The 26,142-nt window shown below is 33.9% G+C and overlaps 7 protein-coding genes and 1 long non-coding RNA gene across 8 annotated transcripts; 2 read left to right on the top strand and 6 right to left on the bottom strand.

The window, feature by feature from the left end:
* Positions 1 to 564: 564 nt before the first annotated feature.
* Positions 565 to 3,930, top strand: LOC9311327 (protein NSP-INTERACTING KINASE 2). Its single transcript, XM_021026299.1, has 11 exons — positions 565 to 929; positions 1,013 to 1,145; positions 1,227 to 1,298; positions 1,380 to 1,523; positions 1,705 to 1,776; positions 1,868 to 1,927; positions 2,100 to 2,197; positions 2,308 to 2,460; positions 2,552 to 2,893; positions 2,973 to 3,352; positions 3,445 to 3,930. The coding sequence occupies exons 1-11, from the start codon at positions 803 to 805 to the stop codon at positions 3,772 to 3,774; spliced, it is 1,911 nt and encodes a 636-aa protein (XP_020881958.1). The 5' UTR covers positions 565 to 802; the 3' UTR covers positions 3,775 to 3,930.
* A 410-nt stretch (positions 3,931 to 4,340) lies between these two features.
* On the bottom strand, positions 4,341 to 5,269 carry LOC110228259 (F-box/LRR-repeat/kelch-repeat protein At1g09650-like). Its single transcript, XM_021025031.1, has 2 exons — positions 4,814 to 5,269; positions 4,341 to 4,737 (listed from the first exon to the last, which is right to left on the bottom strand). The coding sequence occupies exons 1-2, from the start codon at positions 5,267 to 5,269 to the stop codon at positions 4,666 to 4,668; spliced, it is 528 nt and encodes a 175-aa protein (XP_020880690.1). The 3' UTR covers positions 4,341 to 4,665.
* Positions 5,270 to 5,819: 550 nt separating this feature from the next.
* Positions 5,820 to 7,127, bottom strand: LOC110228258 (putative F-box protein At2g02030). Its single transcript, XM_021025030.1, has one exon. The coding sequence runs from the start codon at positions 7,029 to 7,031 to the stop codon at positions 5,820 to 5,822; it is 1,212 nt and encodes a 403-aa protein (XP_020880689.1). The 5' UTR covers positions 7,032 to 7,127.
* Positions 7,128 to 7,239: 112 nt separating this feature from the next.
* LOC9311326 lies at positions 7,240 to 9,900 on the bottom strand. The gene is made up of 2 exons (XM_021026725.1): positions 9,743 to 9,900; positions 7,240 to 8,235 (listed from the first exon to the last, which is right to left on the bottom strand). The coding sequence occupies exon 2, from the start codon at positions 8,204 to 8,206 to the stop codon at positions 7,403 to 7,405; it is 804 nt and encodes a 267-aa protein (XP_020882384.1). The 5' UTR covers positions 8,207 to 8,235; positions 9,743 to 9,900; the 3' UTR covers positions 7,240 to 7,402.
* A 1,964-nt stretch (positions 9,901 to 11,864) lies between these two features.
* Positions 11,865 to 12,434, bottom strand: LOC9312985. Its single transcript, XR_002331969.1, has 2 exons — positions 12,251 to 12,434; positions 11,865 to 12,142 (listed from the first exon to the last, which is right to left on the bottom strand). It is a non-coding gene; the product is annotated as an uncharacterized LOC9312985 (long non-coding RNA).
* Positions 12,435 to 12,761: 327 nt separating this feature from the next.
* Positions 12,762 to 14,245, bottom strand: LOC110228439 (glutathione S-transferase T3-like). The gene is made up of 2 exons (XM_021025993.1): positions 13,477 to 14,245; positions 12,762 to 13,398 (listed from the first exon to the last, which is right to left on the bottom strand). Exons 1-2 carry the CDS (start codon positions 13,873 to 13,875, stop codon positions 12,934 to 12,936), a joined length of 864 nt encoding a protein of 287 aa, XP_020881652.1. The 5' UTR covers positions 13,876 to 14,245; the 3' UTR covers positions 12,762 to 12,933.
* Positions 14,246 to 14,253: 8 nt separating this feature from the next.
* LOC9311325 lies at positions 14,254 to 14,975 on the top strand. Its single transcript, XM_021025028.1, has 3 exons — positions 14,254 to 14,645; positions 14,741 to 14,831; positions 14,926 to 14,975. Exons 1-3 carry the CDS (start codon positions 14,385 to 14,387, stop codon positions 14,973 to 14,975), a joined length of 402 nt encoding a protein of 133 aa, XP_020880687.1. The 5' UTR covers positions 14,254 to 14,384.
* Positions 14,976 to 16,065: 1,090 nt separating this feature from the next.
* Positions 16,066 to 16,855, bottom strand: LOC9311324 (LAG1 longevity assurance homolog 1). Its single transcript, XM_002875210.1, has 4 exons — positions 16,722 to 16,855; positions 16,441 to 16,626; positions 16,178 to 16,359; positions 16,066 to 16,097 (listed from the first exon to the last, which is right to left on the bottom strand). The coding sequence occupies exons 1-4, from the start codon at positions 16,853 to 16,855 to the stop codon at positions 16,066 to 16,068; spliced, it is 534 nt and encodes a 177-aa protein (XP_002875256.1).
* Between the last annotated feature and the right edge of the window lie 9,287 nt (positions 16,856 to 26,142).

Raw genomic sequence — 26,142 nt, 5'->3', positions numbered from 1 at the left:
AAGCACTACTACAATATAGACTTTTCTAAATAATGAATTAATTACGGATTTTGCCCTTTTTTATAATGACATTTATGGATTTTGCCCATTTTTAAATAGTTTGTGGATTTTGTTCTTTTTAGGCTCCAAAAATATAATTTAACATGCGTTTCATTCGTTATGTTTGGGTTTAGTCGGTTCCATTTGTTCTTAGGGTTTAGTATTTGGTATAATGTACGTATTTTTGCAAAAAAAAATCATAAATACGTACATTTTTAAGTGTTAAAAAAGGGCAAAATCTGTAAACTATTCAAAAAGGGCATTTTCATAAGTTTTTTTTTAAAAAAGGGCATTTTAGACAATAATTTGTATGTTCTGTATTGTTAAATAGGTGATTTATTCTCATATTTGTAGAGAATTTATAAATCAAATTAAAAAATTTCATAGATAAGTTTATTGACTAATCAATAAAAACATAAAATCTTATAGAATTATGTTTTTTTCTCTCATGATTGAAAACTAAATAAATAGAAGAAGAAAACATTACCCGAATTTCTCTCTGGCCTTTTCCAGTTTAAAGGACCATAATAATTGGCAGACAAATCTTTCCCTTTCTCTCTATCTCTCTTTCACTATCAGTCACAAACACTTCCAAATCAAAATCCTCTGTTCCATCTTTTTCCTAATAACCTCCAAACAAATACTTGAAAAAAAAAAGAATATTTCTTATACAAAAGAAATACACCTCAAACTCTGCACCTTAGAGATTATTAATACTCTCAAGGTTTGAATGCAAGAAAAACAAGTTTTGATTTAGACTAAGATGTTGCAAGGAAGAAGAAAAGTAGAAAAGAGTTATGCTTTGTTCTCTTCAATCTTCTTCTACTTCTTCATTTGTTTCCTATCTTCTTCTTCTGCAGAACTCACAGACAAAGGTGTTAACTTTGAAGGTAATATTCATCAACAAAAACTTCTTTCTTTCTCAGTTTATCTTTTTTTTCTTCCTAAAACATTTTTTTTGTTTCCTCTTTAGTTCTTGCCTTAATAGGTATCAAAAGCTCTCTGGTTGATCCTCATGGAGTTCTACAGAATTGGGATGACACAGCAGTTGATCCATGTAGCTGGAACATGATCACTTGTTCTCCTGATGGTTTTGTCTTAAGCCTGTAAGCACTTACACACACACACTCACACACACATAAATATGTAAACATGTGTTTACAGTTTTTACTTTTGTGTGTATTTAGAGGAGCTCCAAGCCAGAGCTTGTCAGGAACTCTTTCATCAAGTATTGGTAATTTAACAAATCTTCAAACTGTGTAAGTGTTTTATAGTTATCAAAACATTGTTTCTTCATCTCTTAATCACTTTAGTTTTCTAATAATTTTATTTGGATACAGGTTATTGCAGAACAATTACATAACAGGACATATCCCTCATGAGATTGGGAAATTGATGAAACTGAAAACACTTGATCTCTCTACCAATAACTTCACTGGTCAAATCCCATTCACTCTTTCTCATTCCACAAATCTTCAATACTTGTAAGATTTTATCCATTTATTCAAATATTTTCTTTTATATAATTTGTCATATTTTCTGTATATTTATAATCTATAATATAAATATATAATCTATAAGATTTTATCCTTTTTAATATAATCTATAATATTTTTATAAAATTATTTATGGAAAGATTATTTTGTGTTGAAAATTGTGGAGCAGGAGGGTTAATAATAACAGCCTGACAGGAACAATTCCTAGCTCATTGGCAAACATGACCCAACTCACTTTTTTGTATGTTCTCTTTCTTTTATTTTCTTTTAAATTTCCTTCTGCATATATATTATATAAATATATATTTATATATTTTGTAATTATTTTTCAGGGATTTGTCGTACAATAACTTGAGTGGACCAGTTCCAAGATCACTTGCCAAAACATTTAGGTAAGTCTATTTCTGAAAAAGAATGTTTGTCTGCTCTGTTTTTACTCTGTTTTGAGAAAGAAACAGGGTAATGTAAATTCCAATGTGTTTCTCTGTAATTTGTCAACTTTTATACGTTACCCTAATTATATTATATAGTTTTTATTTAACATTTTTTTTACTTGTTATGCAGTGTTATGGGAAATCCTCAGATTTGTCCAACAGGCACAGAGAAAGACTGTAATGGGACTCAGCCTAAGCCAATGTCAATCACCTTGAACAGTTCTCAAAGTAAGTAATATCTAAAATTTCAATCCTTTAAAGTAAAAAAGAAAAGATGTAATATTTGAATCCTAGAGAATGTATCTAAAATGGTTTTTGGTTCTTGTTGTTGTTGTTAGATAAATCATCTGATGGAGGAACCAAAAACCGGAAAATCGCGGTAGTCTTTGGTGTAAGCCTTACTTGTTTTTGCTTGTTGATCATTGGCTTTGGTTTTCTTCTTTGGTGGAGAAGAAGACATAACAAACAAGTATTATTCTTTGACATTAATGGTAAGATCCACAATGAAAAATCGAATCCCTTTTCCTTAACTTTTGAATGTGAGACCAGACTAATGTGTTTGTGAATTTGGATCTTATACAGAGCAAGACAAGGAAGAAATATGTCTTGGGAATCTAAGGAGGTTTAGTTTCAAAGAACTTCAATCCGCAACGAGTAACTTCAGTAGCAAGAATCTGGTAGGAAAAGGAGGGTTTGGGAATGTGTATAAAGGTTGTCTTCATGATGGAAGCATCATCGCGGTGAAAAGATTAAAGGATATAAACAATGGCGGTGGAGAGATTCAGTTTCAGACAGAGCTTGAAATGATAAGCCTTGCCGTCCACCGGAATCTCCTCCGCCTTTACGGTTTCTGCACTACTTCCTCTGAACGGCTTCTTGTCTATCCTTACATGTCCAATGGCAGTGTTGCTTCTCGTCTCAAAGGTAATTAATTAAACACCTCTGATTTTGAGTTATTTACATGAATTGACATGATTTACGATTCATGTGAGTGGTCTTGTAGCTAAACCGGTATTGGATTGGGGCACAAGGAAGCGAATAGCATTAGGAGCAGGAAGAGGGTTACTGTATTTGCACGAGCAGTGTGATCCAAAGATCATTCACCGTGACGTTAAAGCTGCAAACATACTTCTTGACCATTACTGTGAAGCGGTTGTCGGAGATTTCGGGTTGGCTAAGCTTTTGGATCATGAGGAGTCGCATGTGACAACCGCCGTGAGAGGAACCGTGGGTCACATTGCACCTGAGTATCTCTCAACAGGACAATCTTCGGAGAAGACTGATGTGTTCGGTTTTGGGATTCTTCTTCTTGAATTGATTACTGGATTGAGGGCTCTTGAATTTGGAAAAGCAGCAAACCAAAGAGGAGCGATACTTGATTGGGTAAGAAGTAAAAGAGTAAAATTTTGTATCTTGTTGTTTCAACTAGGTCAAAAATACTCACTTCTAGGGTTTTTCTTTGGGGTTAATTGTAGGTGAAGAAACTACAACAAGAGAAGAAGCTAGAACAGATAGTAGACAAGGATTTGAAGAGCAACTACGACCGAATAGAAGTGGAAGAAATGGTTCAAGTGGCTTTGCTTTGTACACAGTATCTTCCGATTCACCGTCCTAAGATGTCTGAAGTTGTGAGAATGCTTGAAGGCGATGGTCTCGTTGAGAAATGGGAAGCTTCTTCTCAGAGAGCAGAAACCAATAGAAGTTACAGTAAACCTAATGAGTTTTCTTCCTCTGAACGTTATTCAGATCTCACAGATGATTCCTCTGTGCTGGTTCAAGCCATGGAGTTATCAGGTCCAAGATGACAAGAGAATATATCTATATATATATCGATTTCGGTTTGTAAAAAACATATATAAAAAACTTGTGTATTTTGTTGTATGCTACGATTTTGTACAGGTTTTGGTGTGAGAAAGACATATTTTCTAAGTGTCGGACAATTGATCTGTTAGATCCGCTTTTATTCGATCCTTACTTAAATAAGAAAGAGAGATTCCTCTGTTTCTTCAAGAAAGATGAGACTTGAGAGCTTCTTGTGGTGCAAGAGAGCATCACACCACCAACCATGAGAGTTGGTTAACAAAGTATCTAAACCGAATTAGGTGATGCAAACACAAAGTTTTTGGTTATGATCAAATATAATGTCAACAATTCAATTGTGTCCATTATCTACTACAATACCCAACCGGAAAGCACCAAAATATAACAGTCGCCGGACCAAAGTATTTAAAATTTTAAACTAGAGACTGCAAACTCTTGTGAGTGAGATTAGGAAGACACTTAAGTAAGACTAGTTGATGCAAAAACTAAAATCAAACAAATATCTCATATTTTTGACAAACTTAAAGTAGCTTTAAGAGCATGTAAAGAAGCTAAGCGGGCTTTCATAACAAATATTTTTCTTTCTCTCCTCTTTAAAAACTTGAAGTTCATTCACATGGGGGAGACAAAACTTGGGAAATAAGGAAGAAGAGCACTGTCAATGCGACGATGAGGAGAATAAGGAAAGATGCAATTGTGAATGGAAGTAGGGTTTAGGGGTTCAGATAGTGGGAGAGTTTTGGAACTGCGGGGTCTTGAGAGGATCATGTCACCGGTATTTTTGGAAAGTGCCATAAGTTTGAGGAGTGAAGAATAATGAGAATCAAACCAAGTGGAAGTAATCTTGTTCAAGTCAATGGAGAACATATTGTCCATTATCGATAATGTCCCTCCTGTGTTGTGGTGAGTGAGCGTCCAAACATGTTGCATACCATCTCCATATGTCTCTGAAATCAACACAAGACCACTTTCATCATCTACACTTTCCATAAACATATCAACAGATGATGATAATGATGATACCTCAACAACCGGATTTGGAACTATCTGAAACATCTCCATGTGAAGATCAAAAGCAACCAAGTTAGTCTTTTCTTGGCTGAGCCAATAAAGCCATCCGTTTGCAAAAGTTGGTGCATGCTCGTGCTTTATTCCATGATTAGGAGGAGGTGGAATCACCCGCCTCCAATTCTTAGCACCGAAATCGAAAACCTCGCATGTCCATGAGGTTTCCTCTTTTATTTTCTTCTTTGTTTTGGTACGTAACCAGACTAGTTTGTATGTTCCTGTGACCTTGTCTTTTACAAATCCAAGGCGAGACTCTACCTTGTTGTTGTCTAAGAAATGCTTTTGCTGAATCCTAGCAAAAGGGAGCTTCTTATACCATGTGTCTGGATTTATCACTATAATTGGTTTTTTAATGTCCACACAACTATATAAACAGAAAAGACCATCGACACTCTTGGAAAATAGCATCATCTTCTCTTTGTTTATGGCTAGTTAAATATTCTTCTTCTTCGACTAGACGAGTCAAAGACCACTCCTACCTCATGGTCTTGTAATTTTGCGATGAAAAGGCTTTAGGAGACAATGATTTCGTTTCATTATAGAACATTGCGACCAAAAAATTTTAAAATCTTATAATATCTTGTACAAGTTTTGGTGTCATAGAGACATATTTTAGTAGGACTGGGAAAATAATCTCTTAGAAACATTTCAATTCGATCTGAAAGATTAGATATCCGTAAATGTTAAAAGAAATTGTATCCATTATCTTATAAAACCCAGCAGGAAATCACCAAAATATATAACAGTCTTAAGATCATCTAATAAGACTGCAAACTTCTGTAAGTGAGATTAAAGAGACACCTAGTTGATGCAAAAACTAAATATCAAACGGGCAATGCAAAACTAAATCATCTAAACATATATATCTTAAATTTTGATAACTTTAAGATCAGCTCGTAAAGAAGTCTAGTTTCAGTACAAATAGTTTTCTTTCTTTCCACTTAAAGAAAGCTTAATTAACTCACAAGGGAGAGGCTAAACTTGGGAAATAAGGAAGAAGGAGACTGTCACTGGGCCGGGCAGGGGAATAAGAAAAGATGCGATTGTGAATGGAAGTAGGGTTTTGGGGTTGAAATAGGAGGAGATTTTCGGAACCGGGCTGTTTTGAGAGCATTACCTTGTTACCACCATTCTTGGAAATTGCCTCAAGTCTGAGGAGTGAAGAAGGATCATTAGTATCATCATCAAACCAAGTGGAAGTAACCTTGTTCAAGTCAAAGGAAAACATCTTGCCCATTTTCAATAATGCCCCTCCTGTGTTGTGGTTAGTGAGCCTCCAAACGTGTTGCATACCATCTCCATTTATCTCTGAAATCCACACAAGACGACGGTCATCATCTACGCTTCTCATACTCATCTCAACAGATGATGATGATGATGATGAAGCCTCGATAATTGGATTTGGAACTACTCTAAATATCTCCATGTGAAGATCAAAGGCAACCAACATGGTCTTATCTTGGCTGAACCAATAAAGCCATCCGTTTGCAAAAGTTGGTGCATGCTCATGCTTTATTCGATGATTAGGAGGAGGTGGTGGAACCACCTGCCTCCATTGCTTAGCACCGAAATCGAAAACCTCGCATGATGAAGTGTTGTTAATGTTATGTAACAATACTAGTTTGTATATTCCAGTGACGCAATCTTTTCCAAATCCTGGTGGAGAGAACTCTCTCTTGTTATTGTCTAAACAATGCTCTAGCTGAATCCTAGCAAGAGGGAGCGTTTGAGACCATCTATTGGCTGGGTTTATCACCATTATTGGTCTATTCAAGTTCTTACCGCCATAGATTAAGAAAAGACCATCCAAACTTGTAGAAAATACCACCAAATTCGCTTTGTGTTCATAACTAATATGGTATACTTCTTCTTCGACTAGACAACTCGAAGACCACTCCAACCTCATCGTCATTAGAGCAAAGTTTGGCTCATACCAGTTCTTACCTTCATAGATACAGAGAAATTTGGGGTCCTTGGTTTTCTGATGCAACATGTATCTCTCCCTAAAAGACTTGGACTTTATCGTATGCCTCCAGTGTTTAGATACAATTTGGAATCTAAGTAGGGTTTTCACTGGAAGCCTCATCAAAATTTCTTCTAACACATCGTCGTTGGGTATTTCATTAGCCTCTCTTCCTCTTTTGTCTTTTACGTGGCTCTTCTGCTCTTCCATCGATGAAGGATTATTGTCTCTGTGTCTTCTTCTTTCCCTAATTATCTTTCTCTTGTACAACACGTTTCTGTAGGTTTTTTCCTTTTTCTTTTTTAAACGTGTGTTACGGGTTTGTAGAAGCTTGTTGAGATTGTCGTCCGGGCCTTGTTTATGTTGCTAGCCCAATAATTTGTGTGTAACCAAATTGATCCCCAAGAAAAGATGAGACTAAAATTTGAAAAATCACAAGTCCTCACACACACCTAAGAAACAGAGTTGACATGAAACAAAACTGTTTTTGCAATGAGAACACAAGCAAGGTCTCTGTTTTGTCCAACTAAGCATAGAAACATGAAACAACTTTTCGAGAAGCTTCTATGACTGTCTCTGAATCATGTATATAGATCAGAGTCAAGCCAAGTATCCTTTTTAAGACCAGTTCTTGAAGAATTCCTCTCCAGATCTTTGTTCACACTCGCGACATCCAAACTCGGGACAATTTTCTTCAGCAGAGCTCCGACAAATCTTATAACAGAAGGACCAAACTCAGGCCATGTGATCACCAATGTTCCTCTTATGTTCTTTAGCTGGCACCAGCTCAAAAGTGAAGCACTCAGACCGTCGATTACACTCCCTGATGGGAAGTAATCCAGATTCACCAACCCGGTGTGAGTTATTGCTTTCTTCTCAGCAGATGTCTCGAGTTTAGCTGCCAATGTTTCGTCTGGTGAGAGCCTACCTCTGAAGTTACGGCTCTGAATAGAATCCAAGATTATAACCCGCTCGGGGATAATGTCTTGGCCAATGAGAAATCTCGAGACTAGGTTAGACCGTTCAGGAGATACAGGAAGCTGAACAGAGACGAGGAGGATCAAGTTTTTGTCATCAGTACTACTCAAGGAATATATGTTGCAGGATTTGTCTTCTAATGAAGGTTCCATGGTGTTCCCAGAAAACGGGACTTCAGGCATGATGAGACTTCCAAGGAGAGTCTTTGAAGGTAAATTGTGGAAAACATAGAGGGAAGGTGAAGATATGGCTATGATGAGTAGAGATGGTCGGAAAGGAAGTTCGGGTTTCGGGTTTGAGAATATGATGAAAGGAGATGGAAGGGATTCAAGTGGCGGAACAAAGTTGTTAAGATCTTCTTGGAAGAATCTTGAAGGTGGAGGATTTTCGGTAAGTACATCTTCCATTTCTTAGCTTTTATCGATATCTCACAAACCTGTACCAAGACACATATCAAAGATGCAGTTAGTTAACACGAGGCACACATATCTGAAGAAGAATGCAAGCACTTAGATAACAACAACATCTAAACGAGGCACACATATCTAAACTGAATGCAAGCACTTTTGATTCTGATCAAATGGAATGTCAACAATTCAGTTGTATCCATTACCTACTATAAACCCAACAGGAAAGCAACAAAATATAACAGTCGTAGGATCAAAAATCGTATATTCCAAATAAGAGATTGCAGACTCTCGTGACTAATTGATACAAAACTAAATGGAACACAGACTTCTGTTGGTTTCATGGACATATAATAGACTCACCTTTATATTCACAAGCAAAGTAGCAGAAGATAACGAATATCTTATCTTAAAGTAGCTTTAGGAGCTTGTAAAGAAGTCGATTTCATCTCAAATAGTTTTCTTACTCCAGTTTCATTTTCTATTAAACCCATCAAAAGAAAATCATGGAAAACCTTCTAAAAAAAAACTCTTCTAAACAGCTGAATTAATGACCAAAATCCAGTTTTTTAGTATATAGTCCATCAAACAGAAACTGTTTATTTATACAATTCGATCGATGGAATGGGAAAATCAAGATAACTCATCTATGTGATGTGTATACATTACCTACAAGAGTTAACAATCATCGAATCACAGATCTTCATAAAAGAACTACTTGATTGATGTAACCTAAGAGACTGCAAAATCCAATTGAGCTAAAGAACAAAACTTTTGGTAGAGATCTTATATTAAATCATCGATATGTTTTCCTTCTCCAGTTCCAATCTAATTTACAAAAACTGCGGAAACACCCAAATCTAACAAAAAAAACAGATCCTTTTCCAAACATCCGGATAATACTTATATCCAAAATAACGTTCTTAGATAACAATGACACCAAAACTGAATGAGGTGATGCAAACACAAATAGTTCTTTGGTTCTGATGATCAAATGGAATGTTAGCAATTCAATTGTATCCATTATCTATTATAAACCCAACATGAAAGCACTACAAATATATCAGTCGTAGGATCAAATATACTTATATATTCCAAATAAGAGTTTGCACATACTCCTGTGAGTGAGATTAGCAAGACACCAAAACAGGACTAGTTGCTGCAAAACCTAAATCAAACGCAAACTTGTGTTGGTTCGTGGACATATATATGAAGATCGACTCATCTTTATATTCCGCAAGCAATGCAACAAAAGATAACAATCATCAAATCACAGATCGTTGATTGATTCCTTTTACCGTTATAATCCAAAAAATCGATTCTTTTTCTAAATATCCGAATCACACTGGTAGCCAAAAACTGCAGTAACAATTCCCAACTCAAATCTCCAGAAAAGTCTCGAAATTTATACATTTCAAGAGTTGGGAAGCAAACTAGACAGTATCAGTTGAAGGAAGATGTCAATGAGAGACGACCCAGAAAAAAAAGCAAGAAAATTTAGGGTTTGGTGCAGAGAAGGATGTGAAAAGGAGTTACCTTTTTGCAGAAGAATCGATCGATGATGAACAAAGAAGAGAGCTTTTTTCTTTTTTGTTGCAATTGGTTTCAGTCTTCTCGTCCAAGACAGCGAGAAAGCTAAAACCCCCAAACAAATCTCAAAGGCGTGTCGCTATTGTGCGACTAAGGGCATCATCAATGGGGGATCATATGAGGGTGTTCTTAGAGAGAATATAATGTTAAAGTAATGTAAGATCATGTATTTAGATCTTTTGTTTATAAGTTGATTAGTGGGAGAACATGTGTAAGATCTTAAGATTTAATAATATAATAATCTAAATTAAATTAAGATTTTACAATTATTAAAACATTTAAAAGTGAAATTAGAAGTGAAAATACAATACTAAATATTTATGAAAAAAAAACATTAAAAATATAAATAACAATAAACAAACAAACATATTACTTAATAAAAGTACAAAAACATTTTATCTAATTAATACATAGTTTATTGTCCAAATTTATTCCAAATATGTTGAATCAAATCCTCTTTTAATTGGTGATGTGCTTGTCTATCACGAATTCTTGTATGCCCATCACCTAAACCTTCAAGATTTGTAGCCATATTTACTGAAAACGTAAGATCCCGAGGTATTTCGGTTTCATCTTCTTGTCGGAATTCATTTTCGTCATAGAGAGTGTATGAATCTCGCTCATCTTCAACAATCATATTATGGAGTATGAGACAAGCTCTCATAATATATGCTATTTTACCTTTCGACCATAAAAGAGATGGATTTTTAATCATGGCGAATCTAGATTGCAGGACTCCAAATGCACGCTCAACATTTTTTCGTGCACCTTCTTGACGTTCAGCAAACAAACTATGTTCCGGGTGTTGTGGTTTTGGGATGGATTTAACAAATGTCGCCCATTCGGGGTAAATGCCATCCGTCAGATAGTAAGCCAAATTATACTCCCTTCCGTTGACACAGTACGTCACTTCGGGAGCTCGACCGTAAATAATGTCATTAAAAACTGGAGATTGATCAAGAACATTTAAATCGTTACTAGTACCTGGCGCTCCAAAAAATGCGTGCCATATCCAGAGATCTTGTGAAGCTACCGCCTCCAAAACAATTGTTGGTTTACTGGTGCCTCGTGAATACATTCCTTTCCAAGCAGTTGGGCAATTCTTCCACTTCCAATGCATACAGTCGATGCTGCCAACCATCCCGGGAAAACCCCGCTTTTCTCCATAAAAGAGTAGCCTTCGGAGATCCTCTTGTGTGGGTCGCCGTAGGTATTCAGTGCCAAACAAGTCCACTATTCCGACGACGAAATGTTCCAAACATTCACGAGCAGTCGATTCACCAATACGTAAATATTCGTCAACCGAGTCCGACCCAGTCCCATATGCTAATAGCCGAATTGCTGCAGTACATTGTACTAGCGGTGATACACCATTTCGGAACCTTGCATCCTTTTTTGGTTGAAAATATGGAAGCTTTTCACTAAGACGATTCACAATACGCAAGAACAATGACTTGTTCATTCGAAACCGTCTGCGAAATTGCCTATCCAAATAAGTCGGATTATCACTAAAATAATCGTTCCACAAACGTTCATGACCTTCTTCCCGTTTTCTATCGATATATGTACGTTTCTTCCTCTCGGCCTGAATTTCCTCTTCCGCCGGAATTTCCTCTTCAGCAGCTTGAAATTGATTATGAAATTGAGCTTGAAAAAATTGGTTAAAACTATCATTATTTGGATCATAATGGTAGTGAAAATTATTGGAAGAAGAAGCCATAAAAATTTGGGAGAGATTAAACTTGGAATTTGTAGATAGAAAGAGAAGAGAATTGTATGTTCGTTGGGAGAGAAGGAAATGTTTTCTTGGTTTGTTTGATGAAATACAATCTTTTGCTCGTTTGAAATATTTATAGAGAGTTGCAAGTTTGTGTGGAAAAAGGTATTTGATGCATCCATAACGTCAAGTTGGTTTTTTTTTTTTGTCAAAGAACGTCAAGTTGATACATCAAGACAAACACATGTGAACTTTGGTCTTTCTTACAAACAAAAGCCTGTGACTCTTGTCAAATTTTGTTTCCAAAACATACAAAACAAATGCACGTGAGTCTGGCTTTAAAATTATTTTAGTTGATAGAATCTCATTCCGCTGTCTTACATTGTCTTCCTCATGTATTTTGTTTAGGAACAATGGTCTTTATTTTATTAGCAATTCAATTATCACATGAAGGGTTTTATATATTCTACTTTCTTTAGAAGGAAACAAAAAGAGTTAAATCCAATTTCTTTTGATTTTGTTCAGTTTCATGTAACAAAACCCAAAGCTTCTTTATTCACAGAATAATGCCACCATGTTTTCTTCATCATGCAACAACTTGAGCAGCTGCAAGCCTTGCAATTGGAACTCTGCAACAACAACAACAACAACAACAACAAAAAAAACCCCAAAATATCATCAATCTGTGTTAAATGTTGTAAAAATAGTGTCCATTGGTTTGTAAATTGATAAATTACCTGAAAGGAGAACAAGAGACATAGTCAAGTCCTGCTTCAGCAAAGAATCCCACAGACGATGGATCTCCTCCATGTTCTCCACATATCCCAACCTTGAGGCTAGGCATAGCTGCTCGTCCTTTTTCTGTCGCCATCTTGATCAATTGCCCTACACCTTGCTGATCAAGAACCTGGTCCAAACACAAAAAATAGCTTTCAAGATTTTATCCTCTGCACTAATTTACTTAATAAACATGATGAGTGCCACTACCAAAACACTCATACTGAAACAAACAGCAACTACCAATTCAGGGGCCAAGTTGAACAATGGTCCTTGAACTTCATCAGTTCTGTCTCATAATCAGGTTTTGTTGGTTCAGCATCACAGCTCCACAGACTCCTCTTCACAGTCTGAGGTTGCAGAGGATAGTAACTGCTATCTTCCTCCTCTTCAGAATTGTAGTCTAATTCTAAATAATAGAAACCAATCAGAATGAAGAATGCAATCAGAAACGGAAGACAGATAATCAGAATACAAAACCAAAGCAATCAGGATTTAGGAAACAAACATAGCCGATTCATTAAAAACATAAGAGCACAAGTTGAACAATGTTACATATCTGATTCATAAGCACATTAAAAACAAAAGACAAACATAGTTAAAACAAACATAAGACAAACAGACAAATCATCTAGTGTTTATTCTAAGTTAAAAAAAGTTCAGCAACTAGCTTCTTCTTTACAATTTTGTCTTCTTCATCCAGATTTTCTTTCTTGGCAATTAGACTGTCAAGAATGGACAGCTTTTGGAGTTCTTTCATTCCCTCCACATCCTTCTGTTTTAGCTCAAACATTTTACTAAACTCAGCAGATGGTGTAGCAGATGCAGCAGATGGTGCAGCCGATGCTGAGGCCTTCTCTTTACCTTTGGTCTTTCTTAATTTTTTCATTGCCTTTATGCCAGGAGGCCTACTCTCGTGCTCACCTACTACAGAGCCTGAAGATGGTGCAGCATCATTTGCTTTGCGTTTGTTCGAGCTGGTTGACTTATTAGGAGTGGGGTTCATAGCCTCCAGGTTTAGCCATTTCTGTTCATAGCGAAGAACATTCCAAGCATACTCCAAAGCAAACTTCTTCTTGTAAATCTTAGTGTAGATTTGGTGAGCATTCTGCAGAATATCCAAATCATTCATGCCACTAGCTTTCTCTGCTAGAGACTCTGCATAAGCACCACAAAACTTACTAACATGCCTGCTGACTTTTTGCCACCTTTGTCTACAATGGTCAGGGAGTCTTGGCTCAGCACCTCCAAGTCCATGAGTACTTGATCCATAGTACTCAGATATGCGCTTCCAAAAGGAGCCTGACCTTTGATCATTCCCAACTATTGCATCTTTAGAGGTGTTTAACCACCCGCTTATCAAGACTAAGTCATCTTCTGTGGACCAAATCCTTCTCTCCCTACGCTGTTCTGCTGTCTCTTCTGGTTGAGTAGGAGGTTGAGTGGGCTGTGAACTAGTTTGTGAACTAAAAGAAGGGATTTGAGAGGAACCAATGTTTACATTGGGAGCATAGCCGTCGTATGGGAAGTTTAAGAGACTAAAGTAGGGTTGAGACTGACTATTAGGAGTATTATTTGGATCCATAGCAATGAGATTTAAAAAAGGAAGAAGCTGAGGTAGAGAGATTAATTGAGAGTTCACGAATATTGGTTAAGAAAGAAGCAAAAGAGGTAGATGATAAAAGCGAAGAGAAGGTATGAGAGATTTGTTATTTGTCTCAAGTGTAATATAAAGTAGTTAAGAAGATCATTTAATTTACAGTTTGGTGTTGTTCAACTCTTTTAATTCACAATAACCCTTACCTACTTCAATCAAATCAGAAGTAAACAAAGGTCATTCAACATGTATTTTCTTAATGGTTTCATATCTACTTGTTTTGTTTTAAATCAACAGAGACATATAAATTTAGACAACTGTTACAAAAATTGGTGTTTCAAATCGTTTTGCAGTTCATACAAACAACCTCAAATGTTAGCACAAACCCATTTGGAGAAGACTCACTTGCAAACAGAATCAACCTAAAGGAAACTACAGATTTCATAAAGTCACTGCCAAATTCATCAAACCAAAGCAGTAGCAGCAGCAGCAGTGAGATGTTAAACGAGAGAAGACCAAGTTTCTCATCACAAAAGAGCATTGGAGAAGGAAGAAGCAATGGACAGAGAAGATTGATGTTAATGGAGTCTCCTTGTACTCCAGGTAGAGGAGTCTTCAGTTTCAGTAGCAATGTCTCGGGTAGAAGAAGAAACTTTCCTTCTAAATGGATTGATGCTGAGAAATGGGTCACTTCCTCCGGTCATGATTCTCCAGCACATTCCCTCAAAAACACCCAATTTGATGGTTTTAAACACCAGGTTTGCTTCTCCAAGAACCCTTATAAAGTTTGAATCTTTAAATGAGAATGCAGGAGTGAAATCGAAATCAAGAATGGGTTTTTGGGATTTTGTAGGTGGAAGTTGTTTATTCAGAGAAATCTAGGGTTACGGAAGAATGTTTCCATGGATCTGTCTCATTATCTCCACAAGATCTTATCCTTAAAGGTATAAAAAGATGAAACCTTTTTAATAGAATCTTGAAAAGTTTTGATCTTTTTGATGAATTAAAAGTTACATTTTTGATTCTGTGTTCTTTTAGATAAGTTAGCAAACGAAGTTCCACAGATTCTTCCATCAACGGAAGGTTAACTAAATCGCTTAATCAGAACACACAACCAATTGTACAACCTATAGTTCTTCTAATCAACGAAATCGATGAAAACAAAAGTAGACTAAACGGAGACCATAAAAGACACCAGACAGAGGAGACCAAAAGACAGAGGATACCAAAAGTAGACTGACCTTGTGTATTTCGCCGGTTATAGAACGGATTTGTACAACCACCAAGCAGACAACGATTTCTGGAGATCGATTTCTCCAGCCCTATCAAATCGCGAAGAAGATACATTACAAATACAGTCTACAGATAGATTTCTATAACAGAAAGGGAGTGAAACAAAAAGATCTCGATTTTATGGCCGGAAAACTCACATTTTGTCGGAGAAGATGGGGGTCGCGAAAATCGCCGCTTCAGCCAAAAAACCCTAGGTCGTTTTCGATTTTGGGTGAAATGAAAATTGTGTTTTCTGTCCTTTTCTCCCAACCAATGCCATCTCGCCACGTCACCCCGCAACACAAAGAAGAACTGATCCAGGATGAGAGCGGGCTGGCTGATCTTAAGCCCATAAACCCATTATTTTGGTTTAAAAAAAGGCTTAGATCATGTGTTAGTTCCTGCAATGTAGATGGTCTAAGTAAAAATACTGATTTTTCCTTTATTCTTTTTTTTCTTTCCAAATATTTTATTTTGATTATTCATATTAATTGTCTATGAACTTTATATGTTTAGGAGATAATTAAAAGATGATCAAACATATAAAGGGAATTAATTTTGAGATGACGTTTTTAATGATACAAGGAATTGTGTTATTGCAAAAGCATAAATGTAGTCCAACCAATTCAAACTGAAGAAGAAAAATAAATAAAAAGTGTAGCAGTTTGAGCAGTGTGTCTAATCAAAATCTTGAATTTGCTCAAACTTTTAAAGAAATCAAAAATTCAGATTGAGAAACCGATTCATTCCGGTTACGATCCTCTGGAAGATGATGAACCAACAGTTAAAATTCTAGCAAAAACATTACTGCAATGAATCCTGCTTCATGTTGAAATCTGAAGTCTCCGTGTGGTTCAGGTTCATGAGATAAAACAACGTGCAGGCACTAATATTCCGAATCTGCAATCAATCCTCGTGTTCATCATCGCTTTCAGAATCTGCAAAAGAAATGAAACAACATTAATAGCGGGTTTTTTTCTCTACTTGGATGGTCCAAAATAGAGTTTTTGTTGCGTACCGGATCTAACATCTTCGCTAAGCTTGCCTCGATCTTGCACTTGTTTCACAAGCATCCGGTAAATCAAAACCCACCAGAATATATGAAGAACAAGCAAAAAATACAGTAGTGTGTTGAACATATAGTACAAGATCGGCCCATTAGGATGCTTTTCTTTGTCCACAGTCATAATAATTTGATAGCTGCAAATCAAAAATCACAATATATACATCAAGAAGTCAAGAAAAACATTCAAGAAAAACGTTCGGGGGATATTAACAAACCTTGTGCTCCACAGGATCCAAAAAGGATAGTAAATGAGACGTAGAACGACCCAAGACAAAGCGAAAAGAACAAACGAAATGCTCGCGAGACTTTCAGCTCCGCAATACTTCGACATTTTCCCAATTTCAAGGAACACATCGCTCGCATCATGAAGTGCAAGAATAACAGAACCAGCACGAGTTAATCTATATCATCAACATCGAAAAACAAAAGAAGATCAGAGCAAAGATAAATCCTTTCCCTCCACAACACAAGTGTATAAACATATTCTAATACGTACCTGCAGATATAGGAGAGGACAATGAGAACAAGAGTTGTGATATGATGACCCATCGAAACTCCGAAATCAGACCGTCTTGTTTCCCAAAACACCAACGCGAATATAGAGTACGTGTAGAATCCAGCAGCAAACATATATAAAAACTTCAACTTCTTTTTTTTTATGAGAACATCTATATATAATAATATTTGAGAAGTGTTTTTGCTGACGTGTCGGACTCTCGGCTCTTGTTGAGTCATTGATTTTACGTAATTACTTAATTACCCTTAATGAAATCTAATTAATTTTGGAAAAATAATAATATTTGAGAAGTGTTTTTGCTGACGTGTCGGACTCTCGGCTCTTGTTGAGTCATTGATTTTACGTAATTACTTAATTACCCTTAATGAAATCTAATTAATTTTGGAAAAATTAAATTGAATTTCGGAATTAACCAGGAAAAAATAATTTTGGAAACAATAAACATGATAATTAACCAAAAAAAAAAGGAACAACGAAGTACCAGTTAGGAAGTTTTAATTGAATTCATCGTGTTCTTCGTCGTGTGAATATAATTCTTCTAAACGAAGGCAAAACTTGAAATCCTAACATAAAGCATATATTCATAGCAATAACAGAGATCTAATAATTTAGTGATAGAATTTCACCTGTTGATCTGTCGAAGCAGAATAGTCAAGCTTCTCATAGTATCTTGCCCATGTTATGTCTTTAAGACGTCAATACTATCCTGCACCCTATAATTCTAACCAATGAAAAGAACAAATATTTATTACCTTGGATACAGAGTTGACGAAGAAACCTTGGATAAAAACTCGACGAAAAAACTTGTAAGTGTTAATGTATGATGAAGCTTCCATGAACGTGAATTCGTGATCATAATGAAGAAACGTGTGAATGGAGACGGTTGATGGTGTCTTTTTTTTTTTTTTTTTTTTTTTTTTTTTTTTTTTTTTACCTTTTGTGTAAACAGATCTGTTTCATAATTTATCGGAAAAGGAATTATACCAAAAAAAAAAAAATCGGAAAAGGAAAATATTTATTATAATATTGATATATTTAAGATGATAATGTCAAATATCCGAAAATTATTAATCGGAGCATTAATATAAACATAAAAGAATACTATTCTAACCTTACTCAAATTAATAAGATTTAGATATCCGAAATTAATCGTAAACGGCTATTAATTGTTAAACTAATTAAAATAAAGATCAAACGTACCGGAATAGATGAAATTTTTGTTATGATCGTCGTGTTCGTCGTCGTTTCAATCTAAATATTTGGAAAAAAAAATGAACAAAAAAAATAATATGTAGATCAATGAAAGAGAACCCACCAATTTAGAAACGGTTATCACGCCATCGTATTGTTCGTCGGATGATTATAAGTCTCTAATCCGTAGATTGACTTGAACCCTGACAAAAACATATATTCATAGCATAAAATCGTAAATAGAAGGTAGAATACCACCTATTAATCGGTTGTAACCTTGTGCAAATTCGATTTAATTTTGACGAATGAAATGTTGGTGTGGTGTCAAAACTTTCTTGGGGAGACTCGAAGATGAGAGAGCTGAAGTCAGAGATAGGCAGAGAGGTTTACATGTGAATTAAGGTATGGAGTGCTAACGTGAACATGAACGTGAACGGCGGTGATTTTTGCACAAAATAGCAATTAGATCGAGTTTTGGAAAAAAATATGGATCAGCGTGACATGACGCATATGGATACCATGCATGTCTATCTATTGTAAATCAAAATAGCAATTAGATCGAGTTTTGGAAAAAAATATGGATCAGCGTGACATGACGCATATGGATACCATGCATGTCTATCTATTGTAAATCAAAAATTATATTATTGTTCCGCCTTATTTTTGAAACAGAAAGGAATTTTCCCTTAAATTTTAATATATTTTATAAGATAGTATCAGATATAGTAGTAAATCTAAAATAGTTGTTATTATTCCATATTTTTACCGAAAAAAGTAAATATTATTTTAAATAAACATGGATAACAATGAATAAATGGCAGTTTTACAAATATTTATTATTATGATAGTGATTTGCTTATTAAAATATGTAAATTTTCTTTTCTTTTTTTGTATTTATTGTCGAAAAATTTAGAAACTCTAAATCATGCACCGCCTCCTATTCAATATAAATACCTTGCTCATGGTATTCAATTTCAGATCATAACTAACCCTTGTTTTTTTGTTCTTTTTTTTCAAACTTTTTTTTGCTTCTACCTAATTTTAATTTTTCTTTTTATTGTAGGGTGGATGTATGGAGGGGACGATGTGAACTGGTGTATGGAAAATTTGGACCTAATTCAATGAATAAACAGGTGATCTTATAGTTTATATGTACAAATTTGATTTTTTTTTTTTTGTATTTATGGTTTCACTATTTTCACCACTAATCAATTTTTATAATCAAAAAGTTTGGTTTCAACTTTTGAGAAGGTAATCATCGATGGTTTGGTATGTTTCTTTTTGTTGTAAAAAGATGAGGTACCTCCCGATTTTGTTGAGGTACATGTTCTTATTATTTTCAAATATGTCTTTTCTCAGAAGAAACACTCAACTTTTGATAACACAGTTGCCACAAAGTCAGAAAGATGACTTATTTCAGGGATGAATCTTCAGAGGAGGCTAATTTTTGTCGTTAATACAATTTAAGTATTCCTCTCTTTAGATTAGGGATAACAAACTTGGCTGTTAAATTCAGGAATTACTCTTCGTTGCCAATCTCTCTCCCCAAACTAAAATATTACATATATGGAAGTAGTAACTTAAATTTTTTGGTATCGAGGTCATTCTAAGGCACTGAGATTCGGACTTTGGTATGTATAGGATTCGTTTTCCATGCACTAAGATTTAATTATTGTTTAATTTATTGGTTTTTAGGTTTCTTTCCATGCTCTGATGCGTTTTCGGGTGTGCCAATGGAAGCTTGCATCACTCTTTACTCCAAGCGTAAGTATGCTCTGCATTAGCTTCTTCTTTTCCATTGGTTATTATGGGTTTTGACTTTTGAGAAATATACAACAATTTAAAACCAGGTTTTGTTGTTGATTGGTTCGGTTTGTATACTATATTTTGCTAAATACATATGACCATAAATAAGACCAAAGGAGCTGGGTTAGCTCCTTTGTCAGCTAGGTTGACTTCGTCTCCTCCCCGTCTTGCGGATTTCCGTTATTGAACGGGTATATTTGAGAAGTATACGGTACTAAAACCACAACCATTGATCTTAGCTTGATCGGCTCTTCCCTAGGATTTATACATAAAAGTAAATTGTTTTGTTTAATAATTTTTCATTGCATGAACTTTCGAGACAACAAGTGGACAGGAGTGTAATATCATCAAAAGTCAAATCAAACACTGTGAGGAACATAATAGACAACGTTGGCTTCTTTCGCAGCTGCTCAACGTTGTCTCTCCCGATGGTCCCAACACTCTCTTCTTCTTTTTTTGTCAACATTCAAACGTTGTTTAAAATAAATAAAAATGTTTAACCTTAATCATCTTTTTAGATCTTTAAATACCTAAAACTTCAACTTAATCAGTCAGCAATCCGTCACATTAATGATTTTGAAAGGAAGACTTTTGTTTTGTTTCGGTTAGTTTTGTTTGTTTAGTATTTTAATCACAAGATAACTCTAATTTCCCATTAGAGTTGTGTTAATTGTGTTGATTATGATTTGGCGTTCCAATTCTGATATTATTTTTATGTTGTAAATCTTAAACTGTTACGTTATTGTTCTATCTTCCTATGTGAGAAAAAAGTAAAATGTTTTAAAATTTTGACATGGATAATAATATAATTGTAAATCTATAATAATTATATTATCATTTTATTTATATTTTTCAAAAAGAAATATATTTATCTTAATAGATTTAATATGATAATGTCAAATATAGTTATAAATCTAAAAGAGTTATGTTATTATCCCATCCTTTTATGAGAAAAAAGCAGATATTCTCTTAAACTTTTAAATTAACGTGGATAATAATAAATAAATGATAATTTTACTAATATGATAATGATTCGGTTTAAATCTTACCAAAAAACAAATAATGATTCTGTTTTAAAAATATATAAATTTTCTTTGTTTAGTTGTAGATATTGTCATATAAAAAATTCTTAGATCCTCCACTGCCTTAATTTTATGTAAATACCTTGCTTGATATTTAATTTTGATTTGATATCATAACTAATCCTTGCTTTTTTTTTCGGCACTAACCATTGAATTTTTTATACTGCCATTTAATTCTTGCATAAAAAATAATAATTAATAGTAGTGTTTATTATGAATGCAGGTTTGTTTTCCATAAAAACTAGATTGGATTTATGGAAGCATGTCATTGTTTCCAGTGCGAGGAAACAAATGTCGTATCACTGCTGTTGTGGCTCTTTAGTACTTTCGTTTCTGTTTATGGCTTTGCTTCGGTTGTATGGTTAGTCATCAATCATTGATCTTCTCATTGTTTGAATATTGTTGCATACAATCTAAAAGCATGAATATGTCATAAAATCAAGAATACAACAAAAACCAGGAAGATGGGCCCAAATTAAAGTCCGAAACTGGACGTGGGGAACCCACAGACAGTGGCGGTCGGAGCGTTACAAATATGAAAGAAACGAGGAAGCGTGAATATGTCATAAAACCAAGAGTACTACAAAACCAAGAAGATGTGCTCAAAGAACGAAACTGGACGTGGGAACCCACAGACAGTGGCGGTCGTGGCATTACAAATATGAAAGAAACGAGTAAGCATGAATATGTCATAAAATCAAGAGTACGACAAAACAAAGAAGATGGGCCTAAAGACCGAAACTGGACGTGGGGAGCCCACGGACAGTGGCGGTCGGGGCGTTGCTAATATGAAAGAAACGAGTAAGCATGAATATGTCATAAAATCAAGAGTACGACAAAACAAAGAAGATGGGCCTAAAGACCGAGACTGGACGTGGGAACCCATGGACAGTGGCGGTCGGGGCGTTGCTAATATATTGTTGGTTTAAATATATAGATTTTTTATATCAACATCGAAAAACAAAAGAAGATCAGAGCAAAGATAAATCCTTTCCCTCCACAACACAAGTGTATAAACATATTCTAATACGTACCTGCAGATATAGGAGAGGACAATGAGAACAAGAGTTGTGATATGATGACCCATCGAAACTCCGAAATCAGACCGATAAATATCCCTAACTTGATAATCCTAAATATTAATTACTAATTTTGGTCTTAATCAACATACAACCCCGCGCTGGGCGCGGAGACCTCCCCTAGTTTGTAAAATAAAGCAACTACTTCGACGATGAGATGTAGATGCTGACTCATTCTAGTTTCTTTCCAAACTAGGGATTGACCCGCGGTACACCGCGAGACTATATTTTTATTTAAAAAAAATAATATATGTTTATTTGAGAAAAATCAATATAGGTTTTAAATATAATAAGTCTTTATATAACCTATTTACATGTGTGATTAGAATGTATATAGAAATCTATATAGTGTTAATTGTACGATTAGTATGTTGTATGTTTGAATATTTATAATAATAAAGAAAAATGGGATTACTATTTAGTAGGCGACGGTGTACCACGACGTGTGCAAATAACGTATCATCTTATTGTGTTTGTTGTATATTTAAATATTAAGTTGCATTTGTTTTGTTAATATTGTTTGTTTTGTTTAGTATTTAAGATTGTATAATTGTATTTTGATTGTTAATTCTACAACTTCACCCGTGGTATACCGTCCCGTGTCCCCATATAACCCCATCATGTGAAACTAAATATCATTTTGTTATTTTTTTAACAGTACTTTTATTTAAAAGACATATAATTTAAGTCAATTTAAAAGTTTGTTTTTAAATAGTTTCATAATAAATATATTTTTAATTTTTATGGAATTCAAATATTATTAATATTATCAACTTTTTTAAATTTTGTGTATACCAAAACTATATTATTGTATTTATGTAAATTCTAACCCGCTCCATCATATGATTTTTTTTGGTGTGACGCTCCATCATATGATCTATGATCATTAAAAAAATTTAGCAAGTTAAAAATATTTATAATCAAAAAGTTATAAAAGCTATTATTCACAATAAAACAAAAAGCATAAAATAATCAGAAGCTAAAAATTTGATTATTCTAAAGTAACAAACCGTATAGAGCTTCTTCATCTCACATCTTCTTTATCAAACACAATCTCTTATAATATATCACATGAATCCTAAGAAGTGTTATCAAATCCAAATTAGGATCAAATTGAAAAAAACAATATACAAACCAAATCTATATATAATAGCAATCTAATAAATACCATTTGCACATCTGAACGGTTGCGTCTTTTTATCGCAACCTTTCATTTAAATCGGTTATTTTTTACGGTTATTTTGGTTGCGTCTTTTTATCGCAATTTTCGTTTTAATCGGTTAATTTTTTACGGTTATGTCGTTTCCAATAAATACCATTTGCACATCTGAACGGTTGCGTCTTTTTATTGCAATCTCTCGTTTAAATATTTATGGTTGTTTTTCTTACAGTTATTTTTGTACGGTCATGTTGTTTTATTGAATTTCTTTTTACGTAAACCAATAAACTACATAAAAAAAATTGGTTTTATTTCATAGTTTACATATGGATATATTTAGTAGTATAACCTCCTTAATTATATCATTCATTTAACATTTACGTGATATCATGGGAAAACAATAATATAGAGGTTTAAATAATTTGGACATACGTGAGTGAAATGAGCCCCACACATTAAAGCTGTAACGGACACGTTCGTCTACGTAATGGATTTATCGAATAGTTGTAAAATCGTGCCTTTTCAACTCTATATATTGTCTTTCTTTTCGAAATTCCAATTTTTTGTCCTGCTACAACGATTATTTGAACAGTAGTTCAATAAATGTCTTTTGCACATTTGAACGACTGCGTCTTTTTATTGCAAACTTTCGTTTAAATATTGGCGGTTATTTTTCGGTTGTGATTTTATCAAAATTATTCGTTAAACTATTGACGGTTACATTTTTTGTTGACGGTTATTTTTCAGTTGTGTCTTTTTGTCGCAACTTTCCGATAAAATATTGGCGGCTAATTTTGTTTTGTTTTTGTCTTTTTATCGCAATTTTCCGTTAAAATATTGACGATTATTTTTTTTCGGTTGTGTCTTTTTATCGTAACTCTTCGTTAAAATAGTGACGGTTATTTTTTCTTGGTTATGTCTTTTTATCGCAACTCTTAGTTAAAATATTGACGGTTACTTTTTTGTTGACGTTCTTTTTTAGTTGTGTTTTTATCGCAACTATTCGTTAAAATATTGACGGTTACTTTTTTTGTTGACGGTTATTTTTGGTTGCGTCTTTTTATCGCAATTTTCTGATAAAATATTGGCGGTTACTGTTTTCGTTAGTGTATTTTATCGCAATTTTCTGTTAAAATATTGACAGTTATTTTTTCTCGATTGTGTCTTTTTATCGCAACTCTTCGTTAAAATATTGACGGTTACTTTTTCTGTTGACGGTTATTTTTTCGATTGCGTCTTTTTATCGCAACTTTCCGTTAAAATTTGACGGTTACTTTTTTCGTTTGAGTTTTTATCGTAACTCTTCATTAAAATACTGAAGGGTATTTTTTTTTTACGGTTATTTTTTTGGATGTGTCTTTTTATCGTGACTTTCCGTTAAAATATTAACAATTACTATTTTTGTTTGTATCATTTTATCGCAACTTTCCGTTAAAATATTGACGGTTATTTTTTTGCTTGTATCTTTTTATCGCAACTCTTCGTTAAAATATTAACGGTTATTTTTTTTGTTGACGGTAATTTTTTTTGTTGTGTATTTTTATTGCAACTTTCCGTTAAACTATTGACGGTTATTTTTTCTAAGTTGTGTCTTTTCATTGCATCTTTTCGTTAAAATATTCATTGTTATTTTTTTGAGACAGTTCTATTTGTTCAATTATAGTTGTATTTTTTCAGTTTACGGTCGTGTCTTGATAGTTGCATCTATTCATTTAAATACTTTTCTTCACTATATTTCATTGCATTTTTTCGTCACAACTTTTTGTATGAATAGTTGTCTATTTAAATGTTCATGACTTTTGAACTCTATATATTTTTCTTTCTTCCTAAGTAGTTCCCAAATTTTTGTTCTTTAACATACATTATTTGTTTTATGATGAATCCAAAAATAAATAATCTATAAAATGGCTCCAAATTCTTTATTCTCTAACCTATTTCTAAACATACATCATTTTAATATTAAAAAAAATCTTCGCATTCTTGATCTAACCAAAGTCTTTTGGTTTGATTATAGAAATGGAGAAGTTTTAATCAACTTTACATATAAAATTCTAATGAAGATACCAACAATTGTTTTCTTAGAATTGAACGGATTATATAGTGAATTTTTTTATTTAACTATTTTATATAGTAACAATAATACTTTCTATCTTAAGGCAATATATATGGGTTGTATACAAGAAAATATTGATGTTGCGTTAACACTATTACAAAGTCTAAATATGAGAAGACATCCTCATGTGATACTTGTGATTGGGCGTTTTAAATGTGGTAAGCTTCAAATGAACCGTTTAAAATGGTATAGTAATCCAGAAATCATCTACATTATCAGGAAAAAGTAATGATTCCAATTCGTCACATGAATATTCAAGAAAGATGTTTTTTTACTCAGTTAATTATCAATATAAATATAAATTTATGAGATCTTGTAAATGTTTATTTTTTTGTTATAGATGTAATTTACATCATCAAATTTTATATTTTCTCGAATATATATAATACAATAAATATTAATTTTATATTTAAAGAACAATGGGCACTAATTCTAAGGCGAACTTCTTAGTATCCCACAAAGTCATTATTAGTACCGACTCCATCCGAATTTTTGGGTTTTGACCCGTTAGAATTTTTCATATCTATATTATAACACTTCGTTATAAATTTTGTCACTTAGAAATAATTTTATATTCATAAAAAATGTTTCAGAAGTGTTTTTAATCATAATTCTTTTTTTTTTTACAATTTTAATCATAAAGTATTTTAACATCATTGGAAAATAATTACGATATAACTTTTTTTTTTTTGTCGTCTAGATTTATTATTAATTGCAAATTATGAGAACTGTTACATAGACGATTCTACAACTAACAATTTCTTCCGACCCTTACTAGATTCATGACAGACTACACTTCTTTCTTCGTAATCTTGATGAATACCTTCAATGATCCACGACCTGGCGACACTTCATTCTCTGCGTAGAATCTTGGCGTACGGCTATAATTGTACATCGCTGGAGATCTCTTGCACACTTGCCTCCATTAATCTGCAAATTTGTTAATAAATCGCAATACCTGGGACTCGAA

Source organism: Arabidopsis lyrata (assembly GCF_000004255.2).
Source record: "Arabidopsis lyrata subsp. lyrata unplaced genomic scaffold ARALYscaffold_5, whole genome shotgun sequence".
Lineage (NCBI taxonomy): Eukaryota > Viridiplantae > Streptophyta > Magnoliopsida > Brassicales > Brassicaceae > Arabidopsis > Arabidopsis lyrata.
The sequence above is the reverse complement of the archived record's forward strand: the minus strand, read 5'-3'. Positions and strand labels throughout refer to the sequence as shown.